This window comes from Poecilia reticulata, chromosome 2 (genome assembly GCF_904066995.2).
Source record: "Poecilia reticulata chromosome 2, P_reticulata-male-v2, whole genome shotgun sequence".
NCBI classification, from domain to species: Eukaryota; Metazoa; Chordata; class Actinopteri; order Cyprinodontiformes; family Poeciliidae; genus Poecilia; species Poecilia reticulata.
Window position 1 is genome coordinate 22,287,607 of NC_088831.1, and position 26,110 is coordinate 22,313,716.

General features: G+C 41.9%; 1 protein-coding gene across 6 annotated transcripts in view; it reads left to right on the top strand.

The window, feature by feature from the left end:
- The window catches only part of arhgef49 (Rho guanine nucleotide exchange factor 49), a 75,206-nt gene that overhangs the window by 33,387 nt on the left and 15,709 nt on the right, over nucleotides 1-26,110 (top strand). For all 6 annotated transcript variants that reach the window (XM_081600633.1, XM_081600648.1, XM_081600641.1 and 3 more), the window contains 2 exons: nucleotides 13,476-13,602; nucleotides 18,971-20,634. In XM_081600633.1, the coding sequence (XP_081456759.1) occupies nucleotides 19,031-20,634 (1,604 nt within the window). In that variant the 5' untranslated portion in view covers nucleotides 13,476-13,602; nucleotides 18,971-19,030. The remainder of the gene's footprint in view (nucleotides 1-13,475; nucleotides 13,603-18,970; nucleotides 20,635-26,110) is intronic.

Consider the following 26,110-nt stretch of genomic DNA (forward strand, 5'->3'; position numbering starts at 1 on the left):
AGCGGTTTCTCCATTTTGTATGACTTTGTTGGATTTTGTACCGTTTTTATGTTGAATAGTTGCTCTGCTGCTATTGTTAAGGAAAGATATTAGCTTTGAAATGTTCACATTTTTTGCTAAAAAGCAGTTTCTCACTCGATAATAACCATATCGAGTTTCGTTTTATTGCTGTTGCAGAATATCATCAGATGATGTGATTTAGTTGCTACAGAGCAAAGAGCATTTTTACATTCATTGGTACCTTTAGTAAAGATGGGTATAAAAACAATCTCAAAGTAAATACATTTATTATATTTTATTGCCATATTACACTAAATTCAACTGTTTATTTTCCTGCGTTCTGTTTGTACGACTCCCTTTTACCAACAAGATTTCTGTAAAAATCCAGAGATTACCTATTTTAGTTGACCATTGTCATTTATTTACTTATTTATTTACTTATTTATTCATGAAAATGTCTTGATGGGCTCCATATGGATGTTTTGGAAGACAAACCGACCCACAGGATCACTGATCCTCCACCGTACTTTACAACCTTTAGTGTTTATTGCAGGAAAACTTCATCACATCTGACCAAAGCACACATTTTAAGGGCAACTATTGTTGCTACTTTAATGTGGGTTTTCCACCCCCAATGACTAAATAAATAAAATTTTATGGATAGATTTCTATTTTTTTTTCTATATGAGAATATGCAACTGAACTAAAATATTTTTGTACAGCTTTTTCGTCCACTTTACCAGAGATGCCAACAGGTGTGAACAGGTTTAGATGTTGGACTTGTTGATGTGTAAAATCAGTCGGATTCCAGTGTGTTTTAAAGGATGTAGGGCAGCCGGCTTATCCCTTCTGATATACTCATAGAAGGTCTTTTAGTTTAGTTTTCTGCATATTATTAGCTAATGTTCTTCAATAGAGCAGCAGCATTAGTAGCAGCAGCGATGAAACATCACATCAATGACCAGTTGTCCTACATTTCATTGAGACCAGACGTAGATGAATGCACTTATGAAAGACTTTGTCATTTATGACCCCATTTTGACCCCATTGCCAAGCTTCTCAGGCGTTAGCAGTTCTGTCACGTATCTGCATCGTTTTTTTTCTGTTTCCTTGAAGAAGAGTAACATCTCCCTGTAAAATGTTGCTGATGCGCATTTATCCAACATTTGCAAAGCGGTTTGTTCTCTCTTACGTAAGGAGCAGTAGACGGGCTTTTCAATTAAGCTACCGATCCAGAGCGCTGGGAGAAGCGACTCTCCTGGGAATAGAGACGCAAAGTGCTGGATTAGTGAAAGATCGGCTAACACAGAGAGGAGGAAGAGACATAACTCTAACTAGAACAGTACAGAGAAACAGCCATTGTTGATAGGTATTTTCCTAGAACCTACATAAAAGAACCACAGACAACGTATATGAATTTATGACTAAACTTCTGCAAGCAAAAGGAGAAGACTCTGTCAACTGCTTCTCAGAGCTGTTCACAGAGCGTTCTGCCAATCTTTGGATACAGCTTGTCTTTTATTCTCAAACTTCAAAGAGGGAGGATAGGCAAGATAGACAGCAGAGGAAAAACAGCAAAGGTCGTAAAACATTTTACCTAAACAAAGCAAAGGTCGTAAAACAATTTAACATCTGGCCCCTGATCTGAGCCCGGTTCAAATCTCGGTCAAACTGTTTCACATGAAGATAACAGGCAGCTGTGACTTCCAGGTCAGTTCACACATACAGTTTAAACAAGAGAACACTTTAACCTGAATATGAACTAAAGTAACAACAAAATGATAATACCAAAAAATCTCTATCATTCCCCCCTTTTTATCATTTCACCATGTGTGTAAACCTTATTCAAAAGCCAAGCATAGAAAAGAAAAGAAATAAAATAGAACCAAGAAATGCAAAATATATACATTTTTTGTCCTAGTCTAAACATAAAAATTACACAATGATCATAATGAATAAATGAAATAAACAAAAACAAAAGAAAGAAACAGCAAAAAATCAAACGCAGTTTTCTCATCCCTAACACCACTTGTTTTCACATTTTTGGTGTAGGAATCATTCAGCAAATGAATTAATCCGTTCAGTGATTACAGAACATCATCATTGCACAGAAAATCGTCAGAATCTCAAAACAAGTCATCTTCATTCGTCTCATAGGATGCCTTTGCTAGCTGATAACTGACAACAGTTGTGTTACTTGTCTTAAACATCATACTTCGTAGGTATGGAATAATGCAACCCTTAAAAGGACAGAACAGAACCGAAACAATCAGAATAGGTGTCACGAGCTTCAACAGTAAAGTCCACCATGGACCAGACATGAGCCATGAAAACAAATCAAAAAAGGATGAGCCGCGTGTTCCACTCTCCACATATTTATTTTTTTTTCAAGATCCTCCAGCTCATATAGAGCATCAGAAATGGTTCCTCCAGTTCCTGTTTCATCAGGAACGAAAGTGCAACACGTTGGGCCAATAATTTTGCAAACCCCTCCCTGAGGGGCAGTGAGGAAATCCAGAACAACACGATTTTGCATAACCATGTTTCTCAGTTCAGTCAGCTCCTTCGCGGTGCCATTGGCCAGCTGGTATGTGATGTTGATTAGTCGCAGTAATCCGTACCTGTTTATCTCTACGTGGTCCCGAATCTCACCTACTCCAACCCACGGAAACAGACCTTGCATGAATTTTTCTCCGCCGTTCCAAATCCTGAATTCCCATGGAACTCCAGTGTCTGTTGTGAGGCCTCCCCAGCGTTTGACCTCAGGCATCACGCTTGGAGCGAGCAGCCAGAACGTGTCGTCCTTTCCTGATGAATACAATCAGGTACAGGAAGTACCAGTCTGCCATCACCCGTGAACCATAGTCTGCTGGCACTATGGTACTGCACAGCGTTGTCTCCTGTCGTCCAATGTCCGATCTGTGATGTTGAAACTCCTCTCCTGAAGCATGTTGTCACAGTCTGGGTTGTCCTTCCAGACTTTGCAGTGTGGAGTCATCCTTTGACCCCTGCAGGCGATGCAGTTGATGTAATCCGGTGTCGTTTCGCAGTAGGTGTAAACTCTGTTACACAAGTTCCAAGGCAACGTCCCTAGAATAACATGTCCATTATTGTAGACACAGTTCCCCAGAGATCCTGGTTTAGCTCCTGCTAATGAAATGATCTCTGGTATCTTCCATACAGTTTGTTGAGATGATGCAAAAGGAAGTACATCGTCTGCGAGTGAACAATTTAAAAATCCAAACAGACCTTGCACAGCCTCTCCCATTCGGAGGTCAGCTGAATAGTCCTTCTCGCGCGCTCTGTCTCCCCGTAGGGGTGGGACGCGCCGTGGTCTGGTGCTTAGAACGTAGAGACACATCTGTTTGTTGTCAGTAATGTCACCTGGTCGGAGGCCTGAGTTGTGAATAGAAACCGGCAGCTGCGCACACACGTAGCAGTTCACAGCATGTCCCTCGTACGCGGTTCTATTCATTAGTTTCCACCACAGGTTGGTGCTGTAGTCGTGTTTGTGGAACTCAGGCTCACGTCCTTCTCCAAACATCAAACATGCTGCAGTCACAGCGCCGTAGAAAATCCATCTGGCATATGGAGTCCCCATTGTTGCTCGGCACACAGAGATGTCAGAACCCCCAAACTAAAAGAGTGAGAATCTTAAGCGTTTCTTCACCGGGTTTGAGACGAACCACACTAAAAGTAGCACCCCTTTGCAGCCCGGAGGCAATAAAGCCCACCTTCCTCTCTACTCCGGATTAGGGGTCCAACACTCTCTGCAGCTTACAGTGACTGAGATGAATCCAGCTGGGTCTTTCAGCGATTTTTACAGCTGTTGGTGTGGTCATCAACACCTGGAATGGTCCTTTTATGACCTTTATGTAGACCCAGTTTCCTGGCTGGATGGGGGTGGTTTTATTTATTTCCTGTAGAGGAGAACAGTCAGACGGCAGTAAATTTGCATTTAACACCTCTTTCTGTTTCAGGATCCTGATCATATAATCTACCAATGTTTGTTCTTCATCAGCTTTCTGTAAGTCTGGAGCAAACAGAGGCAATATGTAAGCTCTCCCATAAATTATTTCAAAAGCAGGCTTTGCTGGAACTACTTCAACTCTTTTAGAAAAAGCATCAATCATCACCAAACAATATTTATGTGGTCCACTTTGTGTGAGTTCAATAAAGTCCATATGCATTGTTTGAAATGAATGAGGGTTTTGGGAAACTTCCTCTTCTTGGTCTAATGTTTCCTTGAGGATTGTTTCTGACACAAACTGGACATGCAGTACAAAAAATTTTTAAGTAAGAATTTAATCCATATGTGGTAAAATGCTGTTGTAGCATAGAGACCATCCCCCCTGTTGACACATGACAATGTCCATGTGTCAAAATTGCTGCCGCTCTAAATAGAGATTTTGGAAGGACCGACTTCTATTTACTGAAAAATGTTATCATCATTCAGTGTCGCCCCTTTAATTATCCACAATTGTTTTTCTGCGTTTGGAGCATTATCTTGCATGTCTTTTAACACAGCTTTGTCTATTACTTGAGGATCTTCTATCTGTATTGAGAAATTGTCTCCCCCATGCTTCCCAGTTGCAGCTTCCTTTGCTACTTTATCAGCTAATCTATTGCCACTTGAAACCTCATTCTGTTCCGTGGTGTGCACTGCACACTTACAAACTGCTAGTTCAGCTGGTAAATGTATGGCCTGCAAAAGATTCTTAAGCAAGGATGCATGGGTGACTGGTTTCCCTGTAGATGTTATCAAATTCATCAAAGCATAACTCTTCCTAAATAAAAATGACCATCCTGAAATTAAACCAAAACCTCAAATCCTCTAATTTTCCATTTCTTTTTGAATTTATTGACTATCAATCAAATCTGGATTAAAATGTTCTAGACTGAAGTCTAGAAAATGTTGCTTTTAATCACAATCATCAGTTTTTAGTAGCCGTTTACAAGGTTGCTTAAAGTCCCAGACTTTCCCTTAACCTCGCATTTCAGACAAGTTTACAATGTAAGTTTTTTATATATTTTAAATTAAATGGTCAATAATTTTATCCGTTACTCAATTTAGCAGTAAAATTTCTCTCTTCTCAAAACAATTGTCATTCATCCCAATATAAAACACACAAACACAATCCCAATCAATTTATAGATTCTTTATATAATTAAACTCTAAGTTAAGCGTTTCAGTTAAATGCAAAGAAATACTCCATAGTATTTCAACACTGCAATATCAATTAAGTTCAACACTTAGATATGTTTAATTTAGTTCCAAACTTGTATATTTATTTCAAAGAAAATAAAACATTTGCAAATCATTATTAGCTTTGAATCTAATCCTTTTAGTTGGTGTAATTTAGCCGTATCACACTCAGTTTTTTTTCTTAACTTTTAACCATTACAGTTTTTTCCTTCACAGTTTCCCAATCTATGGCTCGTGGGCCCTAAGAGGATCACTGGTCCTTCTGTTAAGGACTGAGTTAATGGGTACAAAATGGACGATTTTGTTTAACATTGTACCTAAAAACCTTCAATATGTCCTTTTCTAGCTAGATAATTCTTTCCTGCTAGTAAGTAAACAAGCAAGTCCTCATTACAGTAGCAGTGTGTGTATCACAGCAGTGTGTGTGCATAACTTATCTCGCATTTCTCCTGTCTCACTTCTCGCTTCCGGCTCCTGCTGCTGGCGTCGCTGCAGCTGGTCCCCCCTCTGTCTCTTCTCCTGCTCCCTGTCAGTCCAACTGGCTCTGGTGTTGGATTATTTATAAGTTGTCCAGACCGTCCCTTTGTCCACCAATGAAACAAGCGGCAAACAGTTCAGTTTGCTTTCTTTTTCCAAACGTCTAGCAGGACTCCATACAGTAGTTTTGCTGCATGGCAGTTCCCAGATGTCAAGGAATTAGGACCAGTGGACACTTTATTGCCTTCAGTGTCCAGTTGGTAGAAATCGTCCTGTCCTTTTTCGCTTCTTTATCAACTGGCTGGTGATAAAGGAGGGAGTCATCTGATTGGCAGGACAGATCTGAGCTGAGGTCAGAGGTCAGACGCAGCGCAGCGAGGCTCAGACAGAGGAAAAGGAAAGAAGCAAATAAGAGTCAATTATAACTTTCTTTTCTTTTCATCGTATAGCTTTTAGCCACTTATTATCCAACTTTTTAAGAAGTCATAAACCATTTCCTTATTCAAACACATATAAACATGAAACATGTTAAAAGCTGTAGTCTCTTTCATCATGTTCACCAGTAACTTGTAAAATGTAGAATGTAAGTTTAGGTTAACTTCATCTAAGACATGTCTCACCAGAGAACAATGGATTTCTCTAAATTTGTTGATCTCAGTGCTGCAGACTGTGAAGTCAGCGGGCAGCCCTCCTCTCAAGGCCTAAGAGAGTTTACGAGGCTGGTTAATGTCCAGGTCGGTACCTTACTCTGACCGCTGACCCCTCCAGATAGACAGCTAAGAATCATTTCACCAAGTTGGTGTTATAATATTACACAATACATTAAACATTGTTCTCTGAGGACAATTTTATTATTTAGTTTTATTTTTCCTGCTTCTCCTCCTTCAGGAAAGAAAAATTATTTTGCATACACTGATTTCTTGCAGGAATTCAATTTCTTTTATGGTTTTACTTAACGTCTTAAACTGCATGCACGTGTCTCTAGCATTTCATCAATTTGGACTGGGGGTTTGTGTTTTTGGGGTGTGGTAAAGTCTGATTATGCTGAGGATTTCTCCTATTTGTGGTCTCCTCACTCCACCACCCCTCTTGTCGCCCCGTGCAACATTCTTTGAAGGGCAGTTTCTTGCCCAGTGACCAATATTGCCACAAATCCAGCAGCCTTTTGAATACCGTAGATTTTGTGGGGTGTTATTTTGGGGTCCTCGCCTATCGTGACCTCCTCTGCCTCTATCTCTTCCACGGCCTTTTGTCCGGTCGTTGGAAAAGGCAGAGGTATATAAACCTCCAAATTTCTCCAGGTGAAAAACATCTGATCCTTTCACAGCTTTCCTGACCTCTTCTAAGGTACAGGGTCTAAAGATATATAAGTTTTGTGTCCCTTCCTTTAGGGAAGGATACAGTCGTGTTGCTGGAACAGCAGCGGCTGATACTGGAGCAGACGGAGCTGCTGAAGCAGCCAGGGGAGAGGTGGCTGCAGGAGCTTGCTCTCCCTGCACCGCTACAGCATTCCGTGTGCTTGGAATTACTTTATTTTCTTCCTTCTCTATAATTAAGTTTTTAGATTCATTTAACCATAATTTAGCACACCTCAGCTCATTCTCCTTTTTAGATTTTTTTTATTCCCATTTTTCTTTCTACACTACTCTCCAAAATTCCCACAATTGTTTGCCATTGATCAATTTTTAGCTTTCCATCTATTTTATATTTCTTTCTCCATTTTTTCATGTGTACAGTGCTACCAGGAAACCTGGACAGCATGTACTTTTCATCCCCATCGGCGCCCTTACCGAGTGATGAATTACAAGAATGTTTATTTCCCATATTTAAAACACTTGCAATTTCAGCTTAAAAATATTATTTATTTGAATTTATTTAAATTTGGTCCAGGTTCGTTGACTCCTAGGGAGTCCTATGAACTGGAGCTCTTTTCAGTGGGCCAGCAATTAAAATACCTTGTTGTGGTATTCCCCGCTTCGACTCTTTCGAGTGGGAGAATCTTGCCTATTGCATCCACAAGAGGTTTGCTGCTTAAATCCACTGTTTTATATGAGGTAAAATACAGAGCGGTATTTAAACCTCCAATCACTCTCACACACACAAAGCAGCAGTAGCAAACCAGCAATATAAGCACAGTAATGACTACGATTTAGCGCAACATTATCTGTTTTTGCCTTGTCAGATAACTCAGCACCAGTGATATTTTACCCATCAAAAAATCAAAACCACACAGCAATGACAAGCTTCCTATCCGCCTGAGGACTTACCCTTATGGGGTCTCCTCGAACAGAGTTTTAGCAGAGCGACATCATACAAGGATTCTCAGACCTCAGAGTTTTAGCAGAGCGACATCATACAAGGATTCTCAGACCTCAGAGTTTTAGCAGAGCGACATCATACAAGGATTCTCAAACCACAGAGTTTTAGCAGAGCGACATCATACAAGGATTCTCAAACCTCAGAGTTTTAGCAGAGCGACATCATACAAGGATTCTCAAACCACAGAGTTTTAGCAGAGCGACATCATACAAGGATTCTCAAACCTCAGAGTTTTAGCAGAGCGACATCATACAAGGATTCTCAAACCTCAGAGTTTTAGCAGAGCGACATCATACAAGGGAACTCAAACCACTAAAATAGCCATTTTAAAATTCACCTACGTTTCTGTAGTTTTCGGGTTGTCCAGTCGGATCTCGTCACTCCGCCGTTGGCAGACAAAGTCGGACCTACGGCGCTGGCCCAGCGAAGAATTCTACTTCCTGGGTCTTTCTTTCCAGGTCCAATTGACTCTGGCCATGCATGGATTCAGCGCGCCTTCCTCTGCCTGACAGCGGTCGGTATGAGAGATCCCGGGTTTCGGCACCAAAATGATAGGTATTTTCCTAGAACCTACATAAAAGAACCACAGACAACGTATATGAATTTATGACTAAACTTCTGCAAGCAAAAGGAGAAGACTCTGTCAACTGCTTCTCAGAGCTGTTCACAGAGCGTTCTGCCAATCTTTGGATACAGCTTGTCTTTTATTCTCAAACTTCAAAGAGGGAGGATAGGCAAGATAGACAGCAGAGGAAAAACAGCAAAGGTCGTAAAACATTTTACCTAAACAAAGCAAAGGTCGTAAAACAATTTAACATCTGGCCCCTGATCTGAGCCCGGTTCAAATCTCGGTCAAACTGTTTCACATGAAGATAACAGGCAGCTGTGACTTCCAGGTCAGTTCACACATACAGTTTAAACAAGAGAACACTTTAATCTGAATATGAACTAAAGTAACAACAAAATGATAATACCAAAAAATCTCTATCAATTGTCATCAAATTAGAAATTTGAATTTCCTACAACTTGTGATCATCTGAAAAAGCGAAGCACACGTTTATTACTTGCCATAATTCCCCATTAAATAGATCAATGTCATATATTAGTTGGTGGGATATAATGCTCCTGCACATATTTGACAGCCTGATTTTGAAACATGTTGCTTTTCACCACATATCTAGACCTACAGCGCCATTTCAATTGGTTGCCTTTAAACTAGAAGACAGGATATTACTATTGTACTGGCAGCTTTAGCGATCGTATTACATTTGATTAAGGCTTCAGAGCTCTTCCATCACTTGTCAAGCCGTCTTATTACACCTGACCGCCGTACATTTACTCTCTCCGCTTCGTTTAGAGCCGCAGTGTAAGTCACTGTTGTGGCAGGTGGTGGTTATTGTTGCTTCAGGGGGCTCATAAAACAAGAGCAGGCAGCCGTGTTTCAGAGCAAAGCCGTTGGTCCGAGTCCTTAGAGAAACTGTAAAACATCGCAGCAGGCATCCGGGTCGGACCGCTACCTTTAGTGCGCGGTGTGTGGAGAGCAGCGCGCATTCCTCCGTCACACACCGAGGGCCAAACAGCGTGCCGTCATGACTCATTCATTCGCAGGACTGCTGCTAACAGACAATACTTTGACTTAATTTCCATCGCGATGAGAAAAGTTGACTCTGCAGAACCCGACAGTCCAACTGCAGATGTGGAAGAGTGTTGAACAGAAGGACAGCAACGCCCGGATCTGACTCTGGTTTCTAAAATCCCCTCTCACACTGACAAAGTTAGCCTCTCTGGAAATGAAGAGATCTAGTTTTAAATCCTCGGGCAGTTACGGACGTAGGTCCAGAAGGCCTGCAGTCGGACAGGTTTTAAAGTCTCGATCTCGTGTCCTCCTCGTCCTCCAGCTCCCTCCTGCATGACTGTCGCCTTCCTGCTGTGACCTCCAGCTGTGCCAACAGAGCCTGGCTGTCTCTCTCTAATATCACAGAGCCTCACACGCTGACATCTGCTGAACCGCAGCGCCAAGTCAGCGCGTTAATGTCAAGTTAGTTTTAAGGAGTGTGTGGATTCTGCACTCGTCCATTTGACTACCTCACACAGTGCAGAGAAAGGCATCCTGTTGATTAATGTTGTACTGTGCAAAAAGTAATGATGTGTGTTTTCTTCTCAACAAATCCCCTTGTTTCCTTTTAAGTCGTTGCACATTTGTTAGGAAAATTTGTTGGTGATTTTAGCTGTGCTGAACTCTGTCCGCCAATCATGAACAGTTTGAATTGAGTTTATTTCATTGGATAGTTGAAGTTTAAAGAAGCAACACATAATGGAAACGTAACTTGAAGAAACAAGAGAGTCCTTGTTGAATGAATGACACAGTTACCAGCTTTGCTTCCTGTCATTCATCGAGGTTGTATTGGTCACTCCGGCTTTTTTAAAGTTGTTCATCCGTATGCCACATATACATTTTCCTTATAAACGTTTCCAAGGTTTCCTCCAGAAATCTTGCTAAGTAGTTTTAGAGTGTCCCCGCCTGGACCCTACAGTTATCAGCCTGTCTTTCATCATTACAAACAAGAATTAGCTCAGAGTTCATCCCTGGTGTAATCTGCAGTAGTCATAATAAAATGATCGCCTCCTGATAACGTCATACACAGCTCAGTTTTGAGGAACTCCTTTATGAGCTGACCTGAAAGCTCGCTGCTCTGTGATCGGCTGGCTTTGTGGATGCCTGTGCACAACGGGCACAATGTCATCCGTTCTCACCAATTGAAATTTGTTCATTGTGATTAACCCAAAAACAACAGCCAGCATCCGCCTGCGGTCTGGCTTGTGGTTGTTGAGCTTCATTGAACTGTTAATTCTGTGGAAGCAAGCTGTTTGAAGAGAAACTGTGTGCAAACATTTTTGACAAAACGACTTTCTGAACATGTTGATTTAAAAAAAATGACACTAGTACATATGCTTTATAAGTGCAATGAAGTAAATATTTCCACATAAAAAGCTTGGAAAGTGCGTCTACCTTCTTAATTTAATCTTTCTCCAAGTTTTTCTGTGTATATTTTTCGCATAATTGTTGCAAATCTGTTTCATTCTTTCAAAGTTTTCCCTCATTTTTGAAATTAACTTCTTTTTTATTTGTTAAAGTGCAAAAATAACCACAAAGAAACAGGGCCAGGCTGCCTTTTTGCATTGAATGCATTTAATTTTTGTTCCAGAACTCCAATTACGCTGACAGTCCACGTTTCTCTCATCATCCAAGCCGTCTTTTATCGTTTCCTTCAACTCTTCTCAGCATTTAATGGAACGCCTCAAATCCAGACAGCCAAAATATATTAACTCCTAAATGAAAATGAGGTGATGTCATCTTGAGGAAACACAGCCTGTGAAGTGTGAAGATGTGGGGGAAAAAAAAAGCTGAGAGACTTCCACGCAAAAACACCCTCAGCGCGCAAAACCCAAACAAGCATTCGCGTGAGGCTGCGTGTCTACTGGGAGCGCAGAAGCTGTCAACAGCCACGCCGCACATTATTTGCACCTCTTCCTCTGCTTTGCAGGATGTGAAAGACGTTCAGCATTCGCCGCGCACACACACACACACACACACACACACACACACACACACACACACACACACACACACACACACACACACACACACACACAGAGATCACTGATAGACACCCAGTCCTGAAAGCCTCCCCGCATAGTTTCAGAGGGAGCGGAGGATGGATGAAACGGGCCGGAACGATGGCAAACTGACTCAGTGATTTAAAGATGGGGGCGGGGGGGAACGGTGGTAGGAAAAGAAAAGAGAGGAGAATGTTCAAAATAAATGGGTCGCTTCAGTCAGGCCTGATAAGCCTGTCAGTTTCAGTGGGATTGTCAGAGCGAGGTTATTCTCTCTTCCATCCATGCGCTTGCTGGAAAGTTGAGTGTAAAAAAAAAAAGCTTTAATATGAAGAGGCAAAAGTTGTTTTTTCTTTTTGTCTTTTAGTCACTAAATAAAACACAGCAGAGGACGTTTGATCCTCTGCTTCAATGGGTGGAGCAGCAGCAGCGTCCGTGGGAAAACGGGGAGGATCTACCGGAGGGCCCCTGTCAGTCATTTAGCACACCAGGGGACGGAGGAGGGTGAAGCGGGGGGTGGGGGGGCCGTCTCCATGTGACAGCGACTTGTCAGAGCTTTGGAGGATGCAGATGCAGCACATTTCGTCCCAGCATCCCACGAGAAGCGTCAGGAATCACGCGATCTCAGCCTCGGTCGCTTTTCTCGTCATGTGGGGACAAGATTCAGAGGAGATGGATGGAGATGTTAGTGGAGCAGGTGGTGTTTAAGGTTTGAGGTGGGATGAGCTTGTTTTTTATATATATTGTTATTGATTATTCATATTTTTTTGTTTTTTAGTTGTCTCTTTAGTCTGTAGCTGCTGTAATTCAAACGTCTTTTGTTGAGGAAATCCTTCCTGCAAGCTTTGTTGTTTCGCCTCTTGTCACTGGGTTTAGTCTTAGAACATTTTTCTTTTTTACCTTAAAAGTATTTTCACTTCTAAATTTTAAAGAAAATGTTTCTCACACACAGAGCTGGTGCATGTACTCCAGTTTTTGTGCTTGTTTCCAGGTAAAGTGTCAAAAAACATAAAAAAATGCAATGAAAATGCTCATTTGTTTGTCTCTTACTTATAGCCTAGAGGTTTCTCAAGCAGCTTTTGAAAGTCAGGTCATTGCAGAAATCAGGTTGAATAGCCAAAATATTTCAGGTTTTTACCACTGCAGTCCAGATTCCTTAAAAAGTTGGGCGACCCGATATGAGGAAAACATGAAATGGTGATGAAATTATCGAATGTATTGAATATTTGTTGCAGCTACCCTACATTTTCTCCACCCTTCTCTCCTTTTTCCAACGTGAACCGCAGTCAGAAAAAAGCATCTTGTATTTCTGCTTCCTCTGACTTTAAACGCCTCACTGATTCTTGAGTTTTTGCTCTGCAGCAACGACACACAGAAAGAAGACGCTGTCAGCACAACCGGATGGCAAAAAGATCCGATTTTTGAATTTCATCAGCTGAACTCTTAATGTGTTTCTAAACACACTTTGAACTAGCTTCTCATTTTAAATTTTATCTGAAAACCCTACACTGCTTTGTTTTCCGACACACGCGTGCTGAGTGCGAGTGTTTTGGCATGTGTGTGTAACCGTACACTGGCCTCTCCTGACAGAGGAGAACTAATTATGTAATTGACTCAGCATCTAATTGAATCAGAAAAAAAGGAGGACGGGGTTTGTTTTACAGTATCAGGATACGTTTGCCTCTCTAACCTCGTGTCTCTGGTGCTCATTGTGCCTCAATCATTTGCTCAGCAGAGATAAAAGCGGCCGCGCTCGTCAATGTTATTGACTGAGCAGCGATGGTTTGGTGTTGGTTTCAGAAACGGTGGCTCATTTATGAATGTCCCCCTCGGTTTTCTCCCTCTGTTCCTCCAGCTCCGGCCCTCGTCTGTCCGGCTCGATAAAAAGGCTCTGAATACCAGAGAGGAAGCCGGCCGCCCTGGGACCTGAGTCAATGACCTGTTGGACAACACAAGGAGCACTGAGGATTAATTAAAATGGGGTAAGTTTAAGAGATTAGACTTTGCGTTGCCAATAGCTGCAGGAGCTTCGCGCAGCTGCAGCAGGACTTATCAGCAAACATGATCCCTGCAACGCAACGCTCACTGCTAGGTAACCTCTGGCCAAGCTGAGACGCAGCGAGATGCGCTGATAGCAAAATTCACAAGCAGACTTACGTTCTGGCTAATGCAGAGACATGTGCATGTAGGCAGGAAGACGAACCGAAAAGATGCAAAGAATGGAGATGTAGGAGCGTTAAACAGAGCATTTACAATAAGTGAAGAGGTTTTCTACTACAACTGCAAACTTGAACGCAATTAAAAAGTGAAACAGAAGACAAGATTGTTAAAATCTATATGATTCAGCTTTTTTGCTTCAAACGAAGGGAAAAACACAAGACACACGTACAGTGACAGTATTTACACTCCTGAGAGCAGCGGTGTCAAACTCATTTTTGTTTTGGGCCAAATCAAGGTCATGAATGCTCTTAAAGGGCCGGTTGTGCCAGAATGTATTGATAAAACCTGATCAGAAACTGTTAAAATATCAATGATTTTTTAAAATTAAATAATATTATTGAACATCTTTTCAGTCCCTCCAGGATTTTGTGATACTTTTTGTGATTTTTTACAATAGAAATGAAAGTGTTTGTGGTACTAATTTGGAAATATTTGTGATATTTACACTCATTTATGATAGTAAACGCGACTATTTATTACTCGATGCATAGATTATGGATTATAAACTGACATCAGTTAAGACTGAGAGAGCTGTTTAGTGCAAGTGAGAACGTTTTTGACAATTTTTGAGAAAAACCTGCAATAAACTCCTGATTATTAGTGCAAAAAAGTGCAGGGATTTGTTGATTTTGCATGAATTTCCACAATAATTCTCAAGCACCTGGAGGGACTGATTGACATAATTTGGCAGTAAAAGTATAAAAACTGCACTGATTTGATTGATAACATAAAATTTAAGCACACTTAATGTTTAGTCTAGAATCTAGAGGGCCGCATAAAAAGCTGTGGCGGGTCGGATTTGGCCCACGGGCCTCGAGTTTGACACACTTAGGCTTTCTTTTACATTTTGTCACATTGCAAGCACAGACTTTAATGTTTGTTGGGATCGATTTCATCCGTCCATCAGTAGGCTTGTTGTAATGCCAAAGCTTTTTTTCATGTTTTCTTCTTTTGTGCAGCACATTTGAGACACAAGGCAGCTCAAGCTGCTTTACATCATAAAAACACCAAAAATCCACAATTGGAACATTACATTTTTCCAAGTCCCATCATTCAAATATTGGTCAGTCATTTATTATGGTGCAAAACCAACTCTAACCAGAAGACCTGAGTGGTAAATGTTGTGGTAATGCAGCAAGATGTGTGTGAATTTTATATGCTTTACAAAAACACACCCAACGTTTTCATGAGGTTGAGGCTGAAAAACCAGAAAGAGTTTCAGGGATTTTCACTGAAAAGTTTTCAAGTCAGGATCCTACAGCCTAAATTATTTCTTCAAGATTTAAAATAGAAAGATTATCTTTGCAAGCGTGTCTGTGTCTACAATGCCACTTTATGCAGCACAAAAATGTATAATTAAATCTTTAACCCCATAATGTCTTCATGCGCAGATTCAGGAACATATTTTAGAGGTTTTTTCATTGGGGTCACTCTAAGGATCAGTTCAAACACCCTAATGATTTATTAGTTTTTCATTGACTCTGAAATCCTGTCCTGAAAAATGAGCTCATACCCCTGCTGGGACGTGGCGGATGACAAACCGCCCAGCTGGTGGAGATGAGTTATTCCCCAGTTGGCTGCAGAGACAGGAGGGAGAAGGCAGAGCTCCGACCTCCAGGGAGCGCTTACGCTGCTTCAAAATTCAGCTGCAGAAAGAGAGAGAGAGAGATACTGAGCTGCACTCAGGCTAATTAAAACCAAATTCCACATATTAATGGTTTTTACACACACACGCACACATGCACACACACACACACACACACACACACACACACACACACACACACACGCACACACACACACACACATATGTGCCAATTAAACACAAAATAACTTGTACACTTAACATCTCCTGCTAGCATCAAAAGAAACATGGAGATCCACTCAAAAAAGTTATGAAATAGTTTAATTTAAACCAAGAGAGAAAATCAAAAATAATTTTATTGTAAAGCTTGAAGATCAGGGTTTTTATGCAGTTTAGAAAAGTTCATAATTTATTTGGAAAAAGGAGACTGGAGTATGAAAAAACAATAATATAATATATTAGAATCTATCCTGTTCTCTAAAAGATGTGTGTTTGTGTTTTTTCTGTTTTTTCTTTTTTGCAAGTTCCATATTTAAAGCATTTCCCTTGTTGAAATAAATTCCATAAACTGATGGGTCATGGTAAGTTGTAAAAGTGGATAAAACAGAAGTGGGAACTGTAGAAATTTGAGTTTAGTAAAATACATTATTGTATTATGCAAGATGTGCAGCAGTCCTAAATTAAGTGTAGTTTAATGTTCATTTACATTACATTTACATTTACATTCAACAGTGTGTGACAAATGTCACTATTAATTGATATGAAATGCTTTGCTAATGTTTAGCTCTTTTTCTTCAGACGACTCAGAATGGTGGGCTTCTTTTAAAGCAGTTTTGATTTCTTCAAGAGAGCTGAAGGTCTTTAAAAGTCTTTAAAAGGTCTTTAAAAGTTTTAATTCGGACCATGACTGCTTTTTCACTTTGTTTTACCAATCTTTTATAACTTATTATGCAGGATAGACTTTGATAAGAAAAGGAGAGGAACAGATTTGAGAACAACTGGACGTTGTGACCTGAGACACATTATTATTATTATTATTATTATTATTATTATTATTATTATTATTATTATTATTATTATTATTATTATTATTATTCAGTCGGATGTCATATGGAAAGCTAGTACCTAAACTTACTGGTGTTAAAATACATTTTTCTGTTTAAAACTATGCATCTTTGCTATTTTGGTAAAAAAATAAAATAAAATTAAAGTGTTATTTATGCAAAAAAATATGATAAGTCACAGTTTGCTTTGAAAAAAGAAAACAAATAAAGCACAGAGATAAAGCTGGATAAAAAACAACTAAGTCCAAAAATAAAAAAGACTGGCATAACAGTGTCATGAACTTGTGTCTTCATGAATGTTTATCACGGTTGACATAAAGTGGTAAATAATGACACTTTTAATGCAAAGTGGCCCTAAAAGTTGTATTAAAAGTCCAATAAAAGTGGAAACTTTGCATCATTCAGTCAATAATGAGCCTTTTAATACAAAGGTCTATACAAATTTGAGTTAAAAGTCAATTAAAAGTGTCATTATTTACTGAATGACACTTCATGTCAACAGTCATAAACATTCATGTGGACTTCTTCATGTTTATGTCAGTCTTATGCACACCCTTTCCAATAAAGTGTTACCAATAGACTTTCAAAACAGGTGAAGTACCAATTTAAAATATTCCAACAAAGTCTCACTTCTTGCTGTCAGCGTTGCTATGTAGAGGGTTCAAATGCCAGCAGGTCTTCAGGAGGCGCATTGAATGCAGGCACTTAAAAGTACCGTTATGTATAACTTCCTAAATGCTAAATGAGTGCGTTTCCCAACGGCAGCACGAGTCTCGGTTTCAGAATCAATAAATTAGGGTCCTGGCTTTCTGTTTATTAGCTAATTTAATTCAGTAAGCAGCTCGGAAATGACATTTGAGGGAAACCGCCCCCACTAATTGACTCTGATCACAACTGTGCTTGCCTCCGTCCATGTAAGGAATTGCAATGCATCTATTAGCTCAGCTTGCAGAGACTATGCGCCGCTTGTTTTAGTGGGGCATTAGAGTCTGCGGACGATATTGGAATTTTACTTTTCGCATGACGCATCGGCCCTGCTTCATAATCGCGTCCTTAATCAGGCTCTGCTGAATGTGGCAGACAGAATATGAGCCCTGGATGATGGAGGAGGTTTGGGCCGAGTGGTCAACATGCAATTTGTACTCAAAGAAAGGAAGAGTCAAAGTACACCCTGTACCATCTTCTCCGCTCTTTCGGCTGCTAATATCCAACTGCTGTCTGATTAGTCAGAGGGAAAGAGCGGCCAGAGTCTATCAGCTATCTTCATTACTGTCCCTTCAGCTTACTGCTTTCTTTTAACGTCACATTCATTTCCCCCCCTTTTTTTCTGTCCTATCTTTGTCTCCTGTAGCAGCTCCGTCTCGCACTATCTGTCTCTTTGTATCTGTTTCTCAATCGTCATGTTTTAATAGCCTGGCTAACAGAGCAATAATCCCTCTATTATTATTCCAGCTGCAGAAGGAGAGAGAGAGAGGAAAGGGAAAAAAACCCTAGGGGGTAGACAGAGCGCCATTTATACAAAATGAATGTGATTGCTTTGGTGAAAGAGACACGCTTAAGGGGCAACATTTCTATCTCCTGGACTGTGGTTATGCAATATTCATGGTGCTGTTGTCCACCTGTTTGTGGAAGAACTCTGACAGATCCTTGTCATCAATGCAAAGACCTGAAAAATTGAACACAAGTGCAGTTCGCAGTAAAAGTAATCAAAAGCCTTCAACTTTATCCACATTTATTGATCTCACATCCACAAACTTTAGTCTATTTTTTCAGATTTGATGTGACAGACTGACACAATGTGGTGAAACGTTGACAAATTGAAAGGAAATTTGTAGTGTATTGCTCCACTTTGATTCTCTTAAATTAAATTCAGTGCAACCAATTTCCTGTAGAATTCACCCCAATAATTGTTAGAGTTAGGTCATACAACAACTTTCCAACTTTTAAATATTTAATAGCTTAATCCATCGCTTAAAGACGAAAAAATACGGCACAACTGTACGCCTAGCAAGATGTGATGTTTTGCAGGAAACTACCAAGAAATCCAACTCTGGGAGAACTGCAGAGATCTGTAGCTCATACAGGAAAACCGTGAGCTACATTGACATCCTTTAGATCAAAGGATATCGACGTGTTAGAATGGTCCAGTCAAAGTCCAGACTTAAACCCATTGCATATTTGTGACGAGATTTAAAAGTCAATGCGCACATTTGTTATGCAATGGCAGCAGGCCTTACAGGAGTATGGAGAACCTGAACTGGAATGCGCACAGTTTGCCTTAGATTGGATGGAGTGGGCTATGTGTAATGACCCTTTCACTTCATATTGATGTGCAAATCTGTTGGTCTGTTGCATAAAATATATGAAGTACGATGAGAAAATGTGAAAAGTTGAAATGGTATTTAGCATATTAGTGACGGTGTTAAGGAAGTTTTTTGGAAACATCCTCCTAATCATCATCATGTGCTTTTGCCCCTGCAGGCGGCCATACTTGTTACATACCTGCTGTGCGTCTGAGGGCCTCTTTCTCTGCCCACAGCCATGCCAGACGTGAAGCTTCCCCCACCATGTGACTACCCCTCCACTTCCCCTGTTGCACTCTCCGCCAGCTCTCCTGCTGGCTGCAGCTCTCCCCTGCACCTCAGGATCGACATGGAGCCCTGCATCGCCAACCTCCCTCTGTCCCCAGACCCCTTGAGCTCGTTCCCCCGCCACAGGCCCTTCCACGCTCTATCGTACCCACTGATGGCCAGGTGCAACAGCAGCACCTTGCTCACCAACTTGGGGTTGAGGTATTGCTCCAGCCGTCAGGGTGCTCTGGGGGTAGAGCGAGGGCAGGGGATGGTCCGGGGCTCCTGCATCGACACTGGAAGCAATGGCAGCAGGCCTTACAGGAGTATGGAGAACCTGAACTGGAACGCCATAGGAGATCCTGGCTTGTGTGCACTCAGTGCTGCACCTTGCAGGAGCGTGGACAGCGAGTTTATTTTGCGGTACACCTCTTCTAGCCACTGGTACGACGGACCTCCAGATGGATCCATGCTAGGTGCCCACGGGCTGGTACCCAACGCAGAGAGTTTGGCATTCTTTCCTCGACACGGGCTACCCAGAAAGGATCTGCCACTCTTCCCCCAGCTGCTGCTTCCAGGTGGTGTTGATGAATGGGATACAAGGAAGGAACTGAGGGAGAAACTTCGTCTGCAGAGTGCAAGATCCTCTGTTGAGCCTCTGAGGCCACTCCCGATGCGGCCTCAGGTGAACCCAAATGCTGTTGCCAGTGAACGAGAAGGTGCTCATCAGGGAATCCCAACAGCCTCTAGGCCGACGTGCACAATGCGTACGTCTCCAGAGGAGATCAAGCAGGAAGTTTTGAGGCGTTTACAGCTGAGGCGGCAGAACAGCACCCCCAACCTGACCGTCCAAAGCTCTCAGTCCAGCTCAAAAGTAGCCCAGACGTCCTACACAACAGACAACATTGCAGGGAACCCAAGTGGGACAGAGTCTGTCTGTGAGCGTCGTAGACCTCCTGTGGGGCGACTGTACATCCCAACATTTGAGGAGTTTAAGAGAATGAGGCAGAAGGAGGGAAAGCAAAGCGAGGAGTTTACGGAAGATGACCAAGACCTACTGCAAAATAATGAATCCTTTTCTGATCAGACTGAGCCTTTACCTGGACATGGTGGAGTTCAGAAAGGTAATTCTGGAGGTGAAGAAGGCGTAGGTGTAGCTAGAACTGATGACGCCCTGCAAACTGCCACCTCTGCAGGGAAACCTGCTTCAATCACGACGACCAGTAACAGCACCACCACTTCCACATTGCCCTGCGGCTCTGTCACCAGCAGGAACTCCCCCATCCGAACGGGCCCGTCCCCACGTTCGCCCCTTCAGCCCCAGGCTTGCACAGTCCAAGCCCAGGACAAAGCCATTGTTGTAGGAGGAGACGAAGGGAGCGCCAGGCGCAGGAGGAGCAGTCTGGAACCAGCTGGGTCGGTTCCCTTTCCTGCCAGCAGAGAGAACTGGGAGCGTCCGTCCAGCTGCTGCCCGGCGCTGCTTCTGGAGGGCACGGACCTGTCGAAGTATGGAGCCAAGATATATAAGATGAGGGATGGGCTCATCGGATCTGCACTGGACCTCATCAAGAAAAGGTTAGTCAGGCAGATTTACAGCATGTGGCTCATCTTGTTAAGGTTTTGATTGAACTATTGACTCAGCAGATCTAAAATACTAACGGTTTATTCTTCCCAACATCATGTTACGTTTGAGAAATATATCCAGCACTTTGATAAAAAAAATACAACTCTTTTATTAATAATGTTTAAATAAAAAGTAGACCTTCTTTTCATGCTCAAATAAAATGTAAAATTCTGTTTTGAAAGCTAAACTTAAAGCACTATTTTAAAGTATTTATTGTTTTTCCCAGTATTTCCCAGTTGTCTTTAACTAAACACCTGTTCACATTTTGGTAAATTACCCAAACACGTTGCAGGTGTACTGCACCCTGCTGGCCTGGCATGGTACTGCACAGGGCCTGACTAAATTATGATTGTAAAAAAATATTTCTAGAAAAAAATATTTCTACAGCCCGTGATGATGGCACCCGGGCAAAACAATATTTCATTGTTTTGCCCGAGCCTTGTAGCTGATGCAGCGGCAATCTTAGCTTCATTACTGAGCCGAACGCACACAGCAGCATGTTTGTGTGCTATGCAGAACATGAGCGTCACGTCAGTGCGTCGCACCTCCATCTGCTTGAGGCCGCGCGCACGCCGTCTCGATATCGATTTATCTCAGTTATTGTGCTAACAGCTGTCGGAGTTAACAAGGTTGGCTGTGCAGACGGGGCTGTGGGCGGGAGGCTGACGTGAGGCACGGCAGACCGGAGGACTGGCGGTACCTATGCAGACTCTCTGTTTCCCTGCCGCTCCTCTCTCTCTCTCTGTCTCAGCTGTTGGCTGGATAGATGAATGTATCCATTGTAGTTTATCCCAATCAAGGGCAAACAGGATGATGGCATCATTTACCACATTGTCTTGCTAGTTAGGCCTGTATTTATTGAGCTATTTGTTTATTTTGAGCATGGAGGAGCTGCTAAGTTTGGCTTGTTCAGTAATAAAAGCTGAGTCTCAGCCCTCGCCTGTGATAGATGGGAGATATAGTGCATATTTACCTGGCTGTCAAGACTCTCCACTCACTGTCTCTTCTTTGTCTGCTCAGCTAGGAGGAATGATGGATGTCTGTGGCTATGTTGCGTGATAGTAAAATACCTGCTGTGGAAGACTTTGTGCACACAGAGCATTTGAAAATAAATGTATAGGTCTACAGCTGTATTTTTTTATCAATGTGCATAACCAACGAGCCTGGCTATTGCCTTCCTGTGCTTTTCTGCTTGTTTAAAATCTCGCTTGACTGCTCCGTCTGCGCTTTCACCCATTCACTTGGATTTCTACAGACAAAGACGTTCAATGTGTGTTGCCCACGCTTCCGATTATTGAATTAACATTAATGGTGTTGGTACTTCTCTTTTTCCAGTGGAGGATGGTTGTTTACAGCGCAGGCAATTTCCGGTAAGCTTCATAGCGTTGAAGTGCCGCATTACTGATGTCACGGTCAAACGTTAGCAGTCGGGTAAAATTTAAAACTGAATCCTCCCGTGGGTTCAGGAGATGAGGTCAATTTGACCCTGCAAGCTTTCTGCCCTGTGCGAGGTCCAGCCGGGGTCGCTTAGAGTGTCTCAGTGCATCAGTCTAAGACATCAATTAGACTTGAGTTATACTGTTAATATCGGAGCAAGACCTGAGGAACTCCTGTTGATTTATACATTTTGGAGGACTTAGCAATCCAGAACAAGAATCAAACATGGGGAACCAACATTTAGCCTTATACTTTACTCATCTAGAACAAACTTAGAAAGGACCATCTACTTAGCCAGCTAGAATAACTGGAACATTTTAAAGTGTAGTTTTTATTTTGCTGTGCTTGTGTTCGTCGTCTAATTTGTCTCGTTGCTGAAAAAGTGCAGTATAGATAAAACTTGTTCCTCTTCTTCTTCTAAGACCACGGGACGGTTAAACAGAGTTCACGCCTCCAGGAAGCAGTTGTTCCTCTCAGACCCTCTCTGTGAACCGAAGCACAGAAAAGGTGCTGGTTTTCATCTTGCTCATAGCCAAGCAAAACTTGGGAAAACTGTAAGGCGCACCTCTGCCACGGTCTCGACTTTAACTCCATCCATCTTCCCATCAACTCCAACTGCGGTGCCTGCCGTAGCAGTTCTGCCGCTACCAGGCGTCACTGGGAGATGGTGTGTTTAGGATGATGTGTACTGTTACTTTTCCACTACTCATAGCATCTTGCATGTCACAAAGTCCGTTTCGGTCTGACTGACACAAAATCACTTCTCGCTGTTGTTTTAATGAGACAAGGAGTCCTGCGATTTGTGGCTCTGTGAGGCTGATTGTTGGAGAGCTGGCAATTTGCTTCGAAACCGCAATAAAGCTTATCTGATGCTTTAAGATCAAGGAGCACTGGCCTGATTAAAGTTCGGGGAGAGAGGCGGAAGCGATCACAGTTGTGCGCAATCAGTGCGTAATAGTTCGAGTGATGGCTTTTTTTGAAATAGTGGCATGAAAATCACAGATGTGCCCACCAGAGATTGATAAGGAGAACCGCATGGCGCAGATATTACGTTCCATTCGGAAGTTGCTCTAAAAAAAAGAAATTACAGTTGCTTCCTGAGCCAGGTACAGCTGATGAATTCAGCAGAGCCCGCTGACATGCAGCAGCTCAGTCAGCTCTGTTTGTTCCGACCGGATTCTTCTTTTATGTTGGGGATGGGGAAAAAAGAAAGAAAAAAGAATCCAACACACTCGGCTCTCTTGTGGTTTAAACTCAAACCTGAGGCTCAGGGCACGTTTCAAAACTTGAAGATTTATTAATTAAACATGGCAGTCTTCTTTGTGATCTCCTGCGCCCTGCGGTGTTTGGCTTTCACCCATAAGCCTCTTTGTTCAGGCGTATCATGCAGCACATTGTGCGTTCAGAGAATAATAGTCCTCCAGCTTGCAGAATCCCTGCAATAAGCATGTTGTTCTACCTGGGAGGGTTATTACAGGCTTCAGATGGATTAACGCATTAGAACCGCACCGCTGGGGAAACCGTACACCGCAATGAAAATGCGTTGGCTGAGTATAGTGTGAAACTGAAACGGCGTGTCTGCGGTTTATGCGCTTCCTCTTTATTCATCGCCGGTAGACGTCACCACTTAAAGAGAAAGATATTGGATTCATTTGGGCGATACGTGCGTCGGGTAAAATGACAGCCCGCCTAATTTTGTTGTCACATCGCGGCGCGCTGAGAGGCGATCCATCACAAACAGCGATTTCCTGATGAATTAAGCCACAGGTTATTGCTCCCCATGCATCATCCAGGTCATGACAGCTAATCCAGCGCGTTGGGGAAAGAGAGAGAGAGAGAGAGAGGCCTTTTTAACCACAGTTTGAACCGACTGGACTCGTCTGAGCTGCGTCCTCAGGGCCGCCGGTGGGCTTTCAGCCACGTTGGGTCTGGCTTGATTAAGACGATTGGGCGCCTTCTCTGTGCTGCTCTTGGCGTTTTCGATTAGATAACGGAGAAAGTGCGGGTCGGGTGTGGTTCAGTGAAAAATGTTTTCATACCGCGGACCAGAAAAGAGTCTATGTCCTAGACTAGGAACAGATCGCGCTAATATGTAGATTTAACTTGTCATTTAAAGACGCACCAATATCTCTGATGTGGACGGAAGTTAAAACCTTGGTTCTGGGAGTAAAATGATAAAATAAAATAAAAAAACGGTAAAAACCAAAGTGATAAGGTATATTGTTGCTTCATATATTTTGGAAGTGTTATGCTGTGTCTCATTAAAACCACAAACTTCATAGTAGGGCTGAAAGATTCATTGCATTAATCGTGATAAATCAATTGCTGAAGTAATCGTCAACTAATTTAGTAATCTATTATGAAAATGTTTTTTTTATGTTCTTTTTTTTTATTTCACCAGGTTAAAATAAATACATTTCATTTCATTTCAAGACTGAAATGGGCGGCTACAGATCACAAAATTTACATCGATCAGGATTTTCAGTCACTCTGACACTGGACTCGATTGAGCGATATAAATACTTTTTTTAATTATTTTTTTTATATCTGAGCAACTCCTGTGTAGACTTCTTATAGCTTTCTTTCAGCAGTGGCTGTCTTAGGCATCTATTATTTATCTTCACATTCACATTTAGTCTCTGATCGGCTCTCAGATGCGTCTATTTTAGCCGTAGGATGAAAACCACGTGACTAAACAACCTCAATATTGGGAAATAAAGTCCAGTTTTAAACTATTTACATCTTCAGGGCACAGACATTTCTTGGACTTCATTATGGTCTGTACCACTGAGTCGACTCTGGCTGCTGAGCTGTTTAGAAACACAAATAAGTCTTAATTTAAGTAGTACAGAAATCTCTAAAATAATATGTCAGAGGGGATTTCTTTTTCTTTCCCTTACAAGAATTGCAACAATATCTTCCTGCGGTCGTGACTTTTGGACCGCAAAAGCCCACCGGGGTTTGGAGAACCAGATCAATAAGCTAGTGGGATGTAGAGTTGAGAATGATGCTACAAGCAGAATTTAGAGACGTGTGCATTATTTTATGGCTCCGTTAATCAATAGTTATTTACTATGGAGCTTATGCATTTAATAATAGCTTCGTTAAATGTGTAAGCTGGTAGTTTTATTGAAAAATCTGCAGACATCCATTCAAGATAAAACATAGACATTAAAAATGTTTTTTTTTCTGCAGAATTGCTAAAACCAACATATAAATGATACAAAAATGTTCAAATCAGGGATGAAGAGAGAGAAAGGGAGGCTTGTTACAGCTCATGTCAGTATTTTCTATTGCTAACTTCAATTTATTATAAGGACGTTTTAGGTTATGAAGGAATCAATACAAAAAGGAATTAAGAATTTGGAGTTTTTCTTTATTATTTGTCATGAGCAAATATCAGAAATCTGACTCCCCTAAACAAAATCCATGTCATAATGTGAAGTACCAGGACTCGAAGGCAAGCAACAACTACAGACACCAAACTAAGTTTAACAGATTTATTGTATAATGGGGGGAAGGATGGAGAGGTGTAGACCAGCGGCAGCAGGGGGGAACCAGGCCAGAGGAGGAACTGAGGAATGGGTGAGTAGTTAGACAGAGGAATAATGACAGGAGTGAAGGCGTGACCTGGTGAAGGCTTACGGTTGGAGGGTTCAGATGAGCGGAGGAGGGTGCAGCAGTTGGGGCAGTGAGGGGGTTTCCAGGTGGAGGAGTTCCAGCAGGTAACTCAGGGTGGACAGGCAGCAGGGTGGTGGTTGTGGAGGAATCCAGGAGCTAGGCCGAGCAAAACAGCGAGGATCAGGTGGTCCAGGTGGATCAGACTCTCAGAGAGAGGTCAGAGCTGGTTCTAGGAGGAAGGAAGAGATGGAAGAGGCGTCAGGAACAAGTAAAACACTTGAGACACAGCACTAAGAGCTAGAGTGTACCACTGTAGAAGCGGAACCATCTGGCATCTTCTTCTGGGAAGCCACTCCTATTTAAGGCCCT